Source organism: Haliaeetus leucocephalus, unplaced genomic scaffold (assembly GCF_000737465.1).
Source record: "Haliaeetus leucocephalus isolate CR32 unplaced genomic scaffold, Haliaeetus_leucocephalus-4.0 Scaffold932, whole genome shotgun sequence".
NCBI lineage: Eukaryota > Metazoa > Chordata > Aves > Accipitriformes > Accipitridae > Haliaeetus > Haliaeetus leucocephalus.
The window spans coordinates 4,050,841-4,064,761 of record NW_010973368.1 but is presented as its reverse complement, the minus strand read 5'-3'; the positions used below and the strand labels follow the sequence as shown (position 1 = coordinate 4,064,761).

Below are 13,921 nucleotides of genomic sequence, written 5' to 3'. Positions count from 1 at the left end.
GGGAAGACGTGAGGGTGGGAAGGCAGCAGGGCAGGAGGCAGCTTGGGTCTTGGGGTGAATGCGGCGCAGTGGGCTAGGAGAAGGCGCGGGTCTCGTGTTCGGGTGACGAGCGGGTTGACGGGCTCGTCTCTGCTGAAGCTCCGGCGCCTGCCGCAGAGATACGGGCAACCTGTTAGGGCTGTGCAGCACCCGCGCTGGCTGTCGAGAAGGTGGAGAGGCACGCGCCGACGAGACTGCTGCCTGAGGACACTGTCGAGGGTGTTACTCCGGCAGCGTGAGGGTTCGGAGAGCGAGTAGAAGATAACGGGGACGCTGAGCAGGTGCAAAGCAGACAGGGATGCGAAGGGGACCCCCAAGGGAACATAGGCATCGAGGAAACGTGACAGATGTTGAGCAGGTGCGGAGCAGATGATGAGCAGGCCCAGATGCGGACACTAAACAGATTCAGGTGCAGAAGCTGAGCAGATGCAGATGCAAAGACAGAGACTGAGCAGACATGACAGATTGCAGATGCTGAGCACATGTAGGCACAAGCGGTCATTTCGGTCTGTGCTTAGGATTCCAAGATGTTGGTGGGCATGCAGTCATACCGTCATCCAGGGTGTCCTCCTGTGATGTAGTGCAGTCTTGGGGACACGATTTGAATGCCAGCAGTTCTGGGGAGGAGCTGTGACTTGGTGCAGGCAGCCTCAGAATGCAGTTACTCTGCCAGGTTTATGTTAATCTTGACATATGATGAGCTGGAATAAGAGCTACAGTGTGGTAATGCAACAAATTTCACTTAATCTCTAGCAGACTGCACTCCATATGGTTATATGATTAGCTCTTAGCTGAGGAGACACCAAGACTCAAGAAACAGAAAGTGCACAGGGTATATAGTAGCTTATCCGTATTTCACCATTTTTGACCTACTGAAGTGCTGTTTGTGAAATTCTAAAAATATATGGGGAAACCAAGTGTCTGGGCAAAATAGTACAGCCACATGATGAACCAGGGTGTTTTGGGGAAGGAAACTGGGAAAGCACAACAGGGGGAAATGAAGTCAGAGGAGTGGATTTGGATAAAGTAGAGGGGAAAGAGGAATGAAGACATGTGGTGCACGAGAAGGAGCAGTGAGGAGGGACTGTGGGTTGGGGAAAATTCCTATGGAAATGAATGAACCCATCTCATGTCCCTGCTGTAGGACACTGGGGCAACGTGCTGAGCAGCAGGTTCAAAAGACCAAGTAGTGCTGAGATTGAATTCCTGGGGGTGGGCAGCGTAGATGCCACCACCCAGAGAAAGAGAGAACTTTGGAATTGGGTCACACTGGGAGAGACTAGCTCCAGGCAGGCTGTGGTGTTAAGAGACGTACTCCTTTTGAAACCTGGGGGAGTTTCATCGCTTACACCATGGCTGAATTTGGCCCCATGTCTTCAGAAGTGGCTGATGTTCAACTTTCCCATGACTCTGTCACTGTGCCAGGTGGTGATCTCAGAGCATGCTCTGAGCCAAAGCCAGTCTCCTCTGGGGGAGGAAGGGGAGAACCGCTCCATTGAGGGAACTGCGAGGATGATAGAAGTCTAAAATGTGTGCACACACACACTCACATGCACACAAACTGTTCTAGCTCCAAACTATTAGTCAGGCGGCTCAGTTGGCTCAGAGAACTCATCCTTCTCAAAGACTTAAGGCCCAAAAGTGAGGAGAGCCGAGGAGCAAAAATAGCAGTGGAGAGAGCCCCATCTGTCTAGGAAGGAAGGATATTCAGGACCAGGTTCCCCATCCCTACTCTGAGCTGTTTGGTGACTCAGGGAATGGTCTTTCTGTTGTGCCTCTCAGGCACATTGCCTAAATTATAAGGGACTTTCGTTCAGACAACAACTTGCTTTTGACCAGCCATTCACTTCAGGGATCTCTTAAAACTCACAGGGGTTCAGACCCCCTTAAGCACGGACTGGGTTAGATTCAAGCTCAGAGAGCATCTGCAAGGGTCCTGCAAATGGTTTTGCTTACCTTCCTGAGGAAAAACAGATGCTGTTTTCCAAGCCAGCTTGAGAGACAAGACAATTAAAGCTGTGAGTCGTTGGGGCCAAGCATCTCTTCTCTCCAAACCTGCTGCCTGCAGAGTTCCAGAAGGATCAGTTTTTTCTCCAAAGTTATGCAGCTTTGGCATGAAACACGTTGAAGTACCAGTGGTATAATATGGAGTGAGGCAATACCTGCTCACAGACAGCCTGCCCTTCCTTGACATCAAACTCTAACCGCAAAGCCATCAGCCTTCTTGGGGCTTGCCAGAAACAGCAGCTGTGTAGTATCAGCAGCACGTGGAGAACCTGCATCTTGCTGAAAGCAGTGGTAGGAAGAGGGAAGCTCCCAGAAGAACCTGCTCCCTGTATGACATTGTCCATGCTAAGAGGCTAGTGGTCTCATTGTGCAGTCAACAGCTGAGGGCTCCACAGTAATAGCAGGGTCCAATCGTGCGGATACATCCTGTCGTGTCAGACTTAGCCTGGCATGGGTGCACAGGGTGTCATAGATTCCCTGTCTCCAGGTTTGTACAGCCACTGAGTGTTGTGGACTGGAAGAGCTTGCATGAATATTGCCTCCAGACTTTGTTCTGTGCTGGTAGGTAGACACGTCTGGATTCCAGTGTGATTAACACGCCTGAGCTGGGCCTGGACCAAGTTACCTGAAAAATCACCTTGCCTCCTTTGCCTGTGACCTCTTGCGAAAAGTACTTTGCCCCAAAGCATTCAGCTCTCTGGGAGTGAGACCTGTATCCTGGACACCCTGCTATGAGAAGCAGACTCCAACCTCACAGCATTGAGAGTGAAACAGAACGCAGCTCCATCTCCCCATCACAGAGGGCTTGTTCCCAGGCTACGAAGGGAACATGAAACTTCTTCTTAGGGAAGGGAAGATAGCTGTTACTATTTCCACTAGGAAGGTCTCCCAAGGCACCAGCACCTTGCTGGTGAAGTAAGTAGGTAGAAAGCGATGTGGGGACAGCAGGCGAAATACAGTAGATACAGTAATCTCTTACCAGCATGGCTGCCTAACTTAGCCAAAAATCTTAAGGAGATGATAAACAATAAATTTTGTCTATCATCATCTGCACTGTGCTGTGGGACCAGATCTGCAGTCTCTAAATAGAGCATCAGATAAAGCAGTACTGTTTGAAACAGATACTGGGCTAGACTGACCACTGGTCTGATCTAGAAAGGCATTTCCAATGATTACTGGGACACCCCTCATGGACAGGCAGTCAGGTCTGAAATGGAAGGGCAGGCTGTTAACAGCACTATTAATAGGGCTAGGAGTGCAAAACAGCTTAAGGGGGTTATAAAACACAGTATCTGCCTAGGTCTAGGACACAGAACAGTTATCAGTGTTCGACTTCAGCTAGGAAGATGCCTTTGGGCATTCAATGTGATCAGAGCTTAGGTTTTCTGCTGTGCTTTTCTGTGGCATAAAACCTGGAACTGGTCACAGTGGTGGAGTCCCCATAGTGGGTGTCCTGATGTGGCCTGGTGTACTCTTTGCACTGCAGGGTTGTTGGGCTGAGCATACCAGCTCAAGGCTGCAATGGGGTCTGGTCTCCTGGGATTACCAAACATCCATCTCTTCAATAGCAGCCAGAGATTTTCCTGTATGGGAAAGCTGTTCCATCCAGTAGTACAAATGACAAAAACCCCTCCAATTAAAGCCCAATGTGAGCATTTGGTCATCAGCTTATTGCGTAAAACTTCAGCACCCTAAGAACACATCCTTGTAAACTGGCAGGCTCCTGCTTGCTGAATCTGAGTGTAGCACATCTTCATGGAGATGACTCTGGACATCCATCAGTGTTGCTCAAAGCAGAATTTGGCATGGGAGGTGAACCTCTGCACTCAGGTGCTGTTTCACACTAGCCCGTCTTCAGAAGCTGTTTCCCTGGGGAGATGGTGGTGGTGTGAAGAGAAGGGCCGACTCCAGGAATCTAGCTTGAAGGTTGCTTCAGCTAGGGCTTCTACCCTATTTGTCACAGGCTGAAACTGTGGCTGGGAACAGGGGACAGTTTTTTCTTTCTGTTTCTTTTCTTTGTTTAAAAACAACTTAAATATCAGCTGACATGAGCCCCGTGTTGCATTGAACAACAGTCAGAGATCATATGAGAGGCTCTGTAGGGCTGCAGACAAACCTGCATGCAGGCATAGAGCAGGAGCTGCTGTGTCTTGTCTGCAGCAAGCCCTAATGATGCTAGAGTTTTGAAAGCTAACAAAGGTCAATAAGAGAGGAACAACAGCAATGACAGACTTTTCCATGGGACCAAAATGGTCCCAATGAAGAGAGGCTTGTTTTCTCTTGAAGATGTTTGTTTTGGACCTCATAGCTTTTACCTATTCTCTTTTGGGGCATCTGTGAAATGGATTTTTCTGTTCAGTAGGCACACAACGAGGCAGAGAATTGCTGTGTTATTTCCTGCCCATGTGTCTGATCTCTGCAGGCCTCTCGGCACTATTACTCTGTCCTTGAGGAACTGTGTATCTAGTTACTATTCATGAATTCCTTCTCCAGGTCATGAGTGAGAACTGATCTTAAAACCCAGTTCTTTCAGTACACACTGAATAGTCACTGCCCAAAAAAAGTCTTCCACACCTCGTGCTTGGTGGACACTTGGCTGGATTTCATTCTAGGATACAATGTCAAGGTTGGTAAAACTAAGATTCAGCGGCAATGGGATCACCTCCTATGTAGCTTCATGTCTCCAGCATGAGCAGAGTCACGCTATCATCATTCTTGGGAATGGGGCCCACTAGCTGCAAATGAGGTTGCCCCATTGCCTTGGCTGGGATTGTCACTTTGGATGTAGCAGACTCATGAGCATTAGCAACATACTTGATGAGCAGGGTTAGAAGAGATAATATTAAAAATATTGTGTTTGATCTCTGCTGATTCTCTGGCTTGTAGCACTGAAACAATGGTGGCAGTAGTGGGAAGATTTTGCAAAATCTTGCAATGTAGACCAAATTTGAATGAATTCATCCTGTGTTATCTTTAGCTAGATAGCCGTGCTTCACAGGTGGCAAGATGTTTGAATGACAGGCTTCTGTTGGAAAGCTCTTTCTCAAAACAATATTTATTTGAGATCCCACCCCTCTGACCTGTGGTTCTTATTCTTTCCATCTTTCTTTCTCCTAGATGAGTTGGGCATTTGTCCAAAAGGCGTCACCTCCAACGTGTTCCGCTTTAATGTGTCCTCGGCAGAGAAGAACAGCACCAACTTGTTCCGAGCCGAGTTTCGGGTGCTGCGCGTGCCCAACCCGAGCTCCAAACGCAGCGAGCAGCGCATTGAGCTCTTCCAGGTGAGTATTCTTCTCACCTTCCCCTGTGCCTGAGCCCAGAATAGTTTGGCTCCTTAATGGTTGCCTCAATTGATATACGCATGGCCACCGAAGAGAGAGAGAAGAAATCCCATGCTGTACACCAGGCTTCTTCCAGCATATGCAGTGATACCATCACCTTTCTTTCCTTTTACAGTGTGGTGCTGTCCTTTCCCCACTCACATTGCCTGGCTGCTCTGGGCACCCTGGCACAGTGCCCACTGCAGCTCTTTGCTGCACTGAGAAGGGGGTTGGAAGGGGAGCCCCTCACCAGTGGAGCAGCCCTGATCCTTCTGTCACATCTGCATGCCTAGGTCCCTTGGCAGTTTTGTTGCTTTGACGGTTGCAGTACAGTTGGTGCTAATCCAACGGGTGGAGCTCTCTGTCTTGTCACTGATTTACTGGAAAAATCATGCTTGCTTTCAATGTTCCCTTCAGCAGCAGCTCCTCAGGGGCACAATTCATGGCACCGTTAATTCAGGTACTTACCTGGAGTTTGGTTTGAACCCCTGGACTCACCTGGCAGAATAAGGTCTGGTTGAGGTTTGGAAGTGGTCTCAGGCTGGGCTGGACTACCCAGCTAAGGGTAAAGTTTGGCAGCCAGGCGGGACATTATTACAGGCTGGTGTCTGTCCACTGTGCAGTAAGAGTGCAGCTAAAATTGCCCTGTGGCTGGTAGCTCTTGAGAACTTCCTGGAATTCAGCTTCAAAGGTCAGAGCACCTCTCCACCAGGTGACACAACTGACAAGGAGGCAATCCTAGAGCTTCTCCGTAGGTTCAGTGCTCTGTGGAGTGAACCTGGGGTCCTGCAGGAAGGAACACCTTTGCACAGCCTGTGGCTGTTTGTCTGGAAGCGGGAAGAGATGTCAGAGCAGGGGGAGAGGTCTCCAAACCTGATGAGCCCTGGTGTGTTTTGATAGAAGTTGAAGAGTGTAGGACACATGAAAATGCCACAGTGTAGGACTCAATAGGCTTGCTCAGCAAGGGACCTGTGGCAAGATGCTCTATTGCCCACTGCTGGTTCTACTTTGAAATCCAGACCCACATCCCACAGGTGTATACAGAAATAAAACCACCCATTAGATCAATTGCTGTGTGCCTCTGCCTCTGGATATGTGCCCCAAAACAAGGATGAATTGAGAGAGCTGGGCTGCTTAGGACACAGAAATAAGCATTGTGTGTATCTCTGGAGTTCAGGTTGGTTGTGAAGCATGTCTTTCTCACCTATGCTAGTGTATTTCTGATGTCTCACTTGCCAGGACCAACCTTCTGAATTAGTTTTAGCCAGCTGTGGAAGAAGAAAGACCCAAGGCTATCCCTTTCTTATGCGTGGCACTGGCTGATTCTCTCTACCACTCCTTCTGACGCAGATCCTTCGGCCGGATGAGCACATAGCAAAGCAGCGCTACCTCAGTGGCAGGAATGTGCAGACACGGGGCTCCCCTGAGTGGCTGTCCTTCGATGTCACCGAGACTGTGCGTGAGTGGCTTCTGCACAGAGGTAGGGTCTTAGCTGGACTGGGTGTCAAGGCATCCCCATAGAAATGTGGAACAATGTTGACAGGAGTATCTCTCTGCTCCCCTTTTTTCCAGGAGCTTAGCTTACATAGAGGACAGCTTCTTTCAGTCTGAGAACAAGCCTTACCCCAGAGAGCTACCTCAGTGCATGATGTTTGCTAGATTCTTAGCTCTGTCCTGGAGTCCCCGCTGTGTAGCTCTGTGGGCTGAGTCAGAATGAGGATTTGTCCTCTGGAGGAGGAAATTGTTTTCACTGAGAGATGCTGGAACTTCTTTAGGTTCTTCGATTCTAAGCCCAGAGGGGACTCCTCTGCTTGTTTAAACTATAATCGCTAATACATAGAGAATTAGGATTGCTCTAGTTTAATTTTCCTGGGGACTAGACCAAATCTAGTAGGGAAAAAAAAACCAGCAAGGATCCTGGTTTCTTTAGCTGTTTACAGCTTGGCAGGTATAAAGGTGAGGAAATACCAGAGGCTGACACACCTAGACAGATGGAGTCTTTAGCACTGTAGAGAACATACCTCTGCTGCCACTGGGCAGCCCAACAGATAGTTATGGGGCAGCTCCCAGCAAGAACACTGACCCCATTCACAGCTGGAGCATAGGCACTGTGACTCACAGCTGGATTGGCCTCACAGATAGAAGCTAGGTGCCACTGAAAACTGGAATGCAGGTATTGGCAAGCAGCCACTCCCTGGAAGGGTAAGCTGTGAGCTTGTAGGCTCCTCCTTTTTCAAGCAATTTAAGTTGTGTCCTGATGGCTGGAGTTCAGGACTGGAACTGAAGTGAGCTCTGGGCAGGCACACTAGCTGACAAGACATCGCAGAGTATACAGTGCTTAGGAAAAAAGGTGCTAGGCACCTTGTCAATGCCCCAGGGAGCCAGATGTTTTAATTCATCACACAACATTAAAAAGGAGCTTTCATAAGAGTCTTAGTTCCCTCAGTCAGGCCCACACAGCATGACTGGTCCAGGAGGTTATTATGAAAATAGACTTGCCTCTGGAAAGTCTGTGTGACTTAGACCGCTAGCAGTTCAACAAAACAGGTTGCAGCTGCTGAGAAAAATGCTTCCAGTGAAATTACTTGTCCTTATCCAATTCACTCATTTTCAGATCTGTCCTTCAGACACTAACCAGAAGCCAGACAGTAGATAGGTACTGAGGATGGCAAAACTGATTTAACACAGACACCCGGAAGCCAGCTCTTCAAAATACTTGTTTTCCAGTGGAGCTCCTTAAAGCTCACAAATGCTTTTGGATGCTGAATAGCCTAAAAAAATGTAACCAGGAACACCCTTCTCATCTGACCAGGAAGCTCCCCTTAGCAAGAACAAGGCTTTTGGCACAGGTGAAGCCACGTTCTCCTTTCCAAGGCAGCTTCTGTTCCCCAACTCTGATTGATAGCATCCCTGACGTTGAGACTGACCCACAGTCTAGGAGTTACCACAGTACCTGTCCTCAGTGAAACTTCCCTGCGCCAAGAGCTGTTCCAGCTGAGGAAGACTGTTTCTCACAGAGTCATCTTCTTTGCAGAGTCCAACCTTGGCCTGGAAATTAGCATACACTGTCCTTGCCATACTTTTCAGCCCAACGGGGACATCTTGGAGAATTTGCACGAGGTCTTGGAGATCAAGTTCAAAGGTGATAAAGAGCTGGGTTAGGGGAGGCTGTTGGGGAAGGGAAAGCCTGGAGTATCCAAAGAAAAAATGAGGTCTTGCTTTGCATATTTGAGCATTTTACATTGCGTAACATTTGTCTTAAAGCATACACATCTGGGTTTGCATGTTGATTATATGGGTATATCTGCTTTGTACATAGGTTAGAAATGGAAGGAAGTAAGTGCAGGCTGGGTGGGTTTGCACGAGTGTCTGCAGAAAGGAATAATTTTGTATTTCAGTGTGTCTCTCAAGTTCAACTTGATGCCTTCTAAGATTTCCAAGAGGCTCTGCTTTCCAGTTAGGGTGACTGAAACACAAGGAAGTCAGGCATCCTGTGTGAGGTGGCCCAGAGAGTCAGTGGCTTGGCTGGCCTAAGAACTAGGAACCTCCTGGCTTGCAGCCCTGGGCTGCAGCCACTGGCCCCCACAGGCTCCATTTCTGAGGCTGTTCTGCAGAGTGCCAATGATCTGACATCTTCTTTAAACCATTCATCTTCCTGCCTGTCCTGGGACTGAAGCCAGGATTGAGTGGGATGGATTAATGGCCCCACCAGCAGTTTGCAAATGGTAAAACAGGTGGCCCGTAAGCCTCTATTTCAGGCCTGCAGCAGTCAGATTCACCAGCAGTAAAGGGAGGGAAGAAGTCCCAGAGTAAGTGGATGTGGTGCCTGAATCCCTTTCACCCTGGTTCAAGGGCAGGCGTGAGGGTGTTAAATGTGCTGAAAAGTCTTGTTGCATCCTCCGTTTCCGCACTGATTTCTTCTTTGTGGATCCTGTTTTTCTCTGAAGGCATTGACAGTGAGGATGACTATGGCCGTGGGGACTTGGGGCGCCTGAAGAAGCAGAAAGACTTGCATAATCCCCACCTCATCTTGATGATGTTACCCCCACATCGGCTGGAGAGTCCAGCGTTGGGAAGCCAGAGAAAGAAGCGGGCCCTGGATACCAACTACTGTTTCCGGTAAGTGAGAATCCTGCCTGGAATGACCGGGTCCATGCCCAAGGTGAGCAAGCCTGGCGAGACTCCATGCCACCAGGAAAGGCAGAGCCCTCCAAGGGGCTTGTGGGTCACCATGGTGCCACAGGGGGCCACATGAGGAGCACAGCTCAGCCAGCTGCTCCTTGTGGTGTCCAAGAAGGGGATGCCAGCCAGCTCGGCAGAGTCACTGTGTGCTTCTGGCTGAGCTGCTGGCTAGAGGGAGACTTGCAAGTGGCTTCCTGGAGCATAGCCTGGGCAGGGACCTGCGGCAGCCCCCTGCTAGCTCCAGGTGCCGGAGAGCAGCTGGGTGCTGCCTCCCTGGGCCAGTGGGTAAGCCGCCTGCCGGCAGGCACAAGCAGTGCCAGGCTGCTGAGCTGCCAGCCACTGCTCGCCTGTGTTGCTCCTCTGCACTTGGCGCAAGCAAACACCACATCCCACTGGGCACTGCTGGAACTAGTCCTTCTGCTCAGGAAGCTGCGTCATGCAATCGCATATAAGGCCCCTCTTTAGATTCACTGTGGCTTGATACTGTGTTTCAGGAACCTGGAGGAGAACTGCTGCGTGCGTCCTCTGTACATCGACTTCCGACAGGACCTTGGCTGGAAATGGGTCCACGAACCTAAAGGCTACTTTGCTAACTTTTGTTCAGGCCCCTGTCCGTACCTCCGCAGTGCAGACACCACTCACAGCACGGTATATCCAGTATATTATCCTGTCAGGGCTTGTGGCTCTGACTCCCCCTTCCTCCCTAAGGCTGATCATATCTGGTCTCGTCAAAGCAGCAAAAGCAGTTCAGATTAATACTTGTAAAAAAACGTCCAAGGAAACTGCAGAAAAGAGTCTAGGTGATTCAGTAGGGAAAATGTGCTTCCTTTGGAGTCAATACTGCTTCCAGCCAAACGTTGAGAAGGATGCTGCTGTCTCTTGGATAAGATGTGAAACAGCAGGACTGATGGTTTTAGGGTACTTACTTGGTAACGGCCAGAGTATTAACCGAATTGTTCACATCAAACATCAACTCTGGTAATTATCTTCTGCCTAAATTTCTCCTGCAGTTTGTACTGGACAGAGGATTTTTCTACGTTCTGTGCCAGGTTGTCATGCAAAACTGTTGTGCCATGGCACGCAGCTGCCATCTGCTACCACAGGGGCAGCTGTAGGCCAAAAGTGAAGGGAAATCTGTGTCCATGTCCAGAAGTGAACACAGCCATACAGTAAGCACTCCTTTCTGCACAGGCATCCTTCTCAGCTGTATAAGTCCCACCTGACCTGTGGCAGGGAGGAACCTACTAGGCCGTGAGATTCATGAGTAAAAACTGGCAGAAAGCAAATGTTTTTAGGTAACTTATGCATAACCTCTGTTTAACAAGTACACTAGGCAGTCTTTGGGAAGAGTACCACCTGAGCCTGGCTACTCTCTAGAGTGGAAGAAAATAAAAGCAATAGAAAAGCACAGGTACAGGAGAAGTACCAAGGGGAGAAGACAGCCTAAGAAGCAGGCAGTCCATTGCTGAAGCAAGAAAAGCCAGAGGAAAATCCTGTGCTTCTGTCCACAGAAGAGAAAAGGCAGCAATTCAGACAATGCAACAGCTCACTAGCAACTTAGCTTCAGGTTTCACTAAAAAAGTTACTGGAAAAAGCAGATTCGGCTGAAGAATAGATAACTAGGTAAGGATGATACTGCAGAAAAGATGCTAACATTTTCTTGATGGCTTGAGAGTCTGCACAGCAGCAAGGCTTGCTGAAGCTCAAGGGCTAATATCAGTGGGAACAGTAGGTCTATGGGAATGAAGGAGTGAACAGATGCTGGGCATTAAGCACGAGACAAAGCAAGGGAATGAACAGCTTTGAAGGGGTAATGGGCATGTAGCTTTACCATCTGGTTGTCCTGAGAAGCTCTCTAGTAGATAACTGAACTGAACCAGTGTGAGAGAGAGGAGATTTTAGAATGGTTCCTAATGTTCCTTTCTTGAGCAAGAAAGGAAACGGTCAGCTGAGTGATCCAGGAGGCCTTTAGAACAATATAGCTGCTGACAGCTTGCCAGCACCACCTAGGAAAAACATGGTGAAAAGATTTCTTACCAGTCTGTTTAACCTACTGTCTCTGAGTAGAGCAGCCCCAGAGCATGTGGTACCCCTGTGGTACAGCCAGGGGTGCTTTGCCAGTATCCCAGAGAGCTTCTACCAGAACGACTGTGATTACATGGATCCAGATGATAGATCAGGGTGTTTCCTTAGCACCTCTCATCCCCAAAGACTGTAAAGTAGTTAAAAGACAATGTGCCAGACCCTGTTATTTATACCAGATAAGCACTAATGAGACCACAGTAGTACAGGTGAGATCATGTTTTGGCCCCACAACTCAAGAAGTTGCTTACTGCTGAGAAGCGGCCACCTCTGGCAAGAAACATGGCAACTGTTCTGTAGCGGTTACATGGCTAAGCATACAGTCATCTGTGGGCTGGGGCCAGCTGGGAGGAGGAATCCAGTGGGGTCCCACAGGACACTCTCCTGGCTCCAGCATTATAGTGTAATGACTTGGAGGATGGAGTAGAGGGAGAAAGCATCAGACAGTTCAAAGCTGGGAGGGAATTGTGGATACTCGAGAGGATTGGCGTCCATCCAGTGCTATCTAGAGATGTTGGTTGAAATAAGCAGCACTGATGTTCTGTCTTCTGGTTTCTTTAATGGAACTCAAGACACCATGGCCCCAGGCTGGTTACACCCAGCCTTGTTAAAAGCAAAAATTGTGACACTATCCACCACCATACTAAATTAGAGATGAAAGGAGAGAACTACTTGCACCCCTTCAACCCTTAGGCATCAGCCACAGAGCAAGGCTACTAAAATTAAAAAAAAAAAAAAAAAAAGCCTTAAGAGTCAGGCAAGGGCAGGTGAGACCCTTTACAAGCAGGCCATCATCAGGAAGTGACAGGGAGGTATTACTCGCCTCAGGGAAATACTCTCTGATGAGCATAGTCCAAACACCTAGAGACCTGTTGGCTTTGCAGTCCCTTCCTGTCCTCAACCAACTTAAACGTATTCAATGTATTCCTGACTTTGTCACCACATTTAATTTGTTTCTGCAGGTGCTGGGCTTATACAACACGCTGAATCCTGAGGCATCCGCTTCGCCCTGCTGTGTCCCCCAGGACCTGGAGCCGCTCACTATCTTGTACTATGTTGGGAGGACCCCCAAAGTGGAGCAGCTCTCCAACATGGTGGTGAAATCCTGCAAGTGCAGCTGAAAGGCACCCTGGCCCACCCAAAGCCAAGAGAGAAACTGTCAGCACCCACTCTCCTGCTCCCAGGCTAACACAAAAGGAACTGGGGGTCAGAGACTATGCATGCAGAGGGCTGAGTGCCAAAGCCTGTGGCTTCGGGTCTGGCAGCCCTTGGGGATCTCTTCTGGAACATTTCTTGGTCTTGTTGGCAGTGTCATGTTCCTTCTGGGAGTTACTTTAGTGACACGAAGGCCACACTCTCCAAAATGGCTGGACAGTTGGTGCAGAAGAAGAGAGGGTGGAGGAACTGCTGTGTATTTGAATGCTGGGTGGTTAGGCTGGGAAAGCAAGGGAATGAGAAAGAGCAGGTGAAAGGGGGAATGCAAATGGGGAGATGTTTTCTATTCTAGCTTTAGCTATCTTAGGACCTCAGCCCTCCCCACTGCCCTGAAGAACTAAAGGTTTCCCCTGTAGGAGGAAACCCTGAAAGTTTCTTTAGAGAAAGAAAATGCACCAAGAAGGGAAGCTGCTGAGAGAAGAAATGCTCAGAGATACACTTAGACTTTTGTTCCTCAGACCTGTGATCCAGGAGTCCTGCAGCTGAAACTCTGTGTCTGCCAAACCTGTTAAGTTCAGTTGGCAGATCCTGGCTATTGGTTTCTAAATGCAAACTGCAAGGCTCCCAGCTGGCCTGCTGAGGGTGGGCAAATACACGAAAGAGGGTGCTGAGTCCATTTTTAGAGAGACTGATGTCTCCATTCAGCTCTTTTCCCTTCCTGGAGTTTCTGAGAGATGCTTTCTGGGTCAGGCCAGGAGCAATACCTGTGGGTACCTGAATATTGGGCCCATTCATTAATGAGCTGATACACTCCAAGGACCTCTCGTCTGTTGTGGTTTGTGAGGTGCTTTGGGGTGTTCTGCACCTGTTCTGCACGATGATCTGAATGTGGCCCAGGCCTCACCTGCCACAACTTAAAAAATAGTAATCTCAAAAACATTGTAAAAAATAAATATTTGGGGGGGGGGAGATGCTCTTTTTTTTCACAAGCAAGTTGTTTGTTGAAGGGTGAGATGTTTGCTGTTTTTAAACTGCTGTGGCATACTCAGTCTAAAATCTTGCCCCTTTCCAAAATGTGTCTTCAGAAGAACAGACAGAATTTAGGTCAGCCAGAGAGCCCCAGAATAGAAATTCCT

The 13,921-nt window shown here is 48.8% G+C and overlaps 1 protein-coding gene across 1 annotated transcript in view; it reads left to right on the top strand.

The window, feature by feature from the left end:
* TGFB3 (transforming growth factor, beta 3) overlaps positions 1 to 13,475 on the top strand; it is a 14,004-nt gene extending 529 nt beyond the window's left edge. Inside the window, exons 2-7 of the mRNA XM_010583728.1 lie at positions 5,164 to 5,327; positions 6,717 to 6,846; positions 8,401 to 8,508; positions 9,314 to 9,485; positions 10,043 to 10,196; positions 12,593 to 13,475. Coding sequence (XP_010582030.1) covers positions 5,164 to 5,327; positions 6,717 to 6,846; positions 8,401 to 8,508; positions 9,314 to 9,485; positions 10,043 to 10,196; positions 12,593 to 12,751 — 887 coding nt within the window. The 3' untranslated portion in view covers positions 12,752 to 13,475. The remainder of the gene's footprint in view (positions 1 to 5,163; positions 5,328 to 6,716; positions 6,847 to 8,400; positions 8,509 to 9,313; positions 9,486 to 10,042; positions 10,197 to 12,592) is intronic.
* The last annotated feature ends 446 nt before the right edge of the window (positions 13,476 to 13,921 follow it).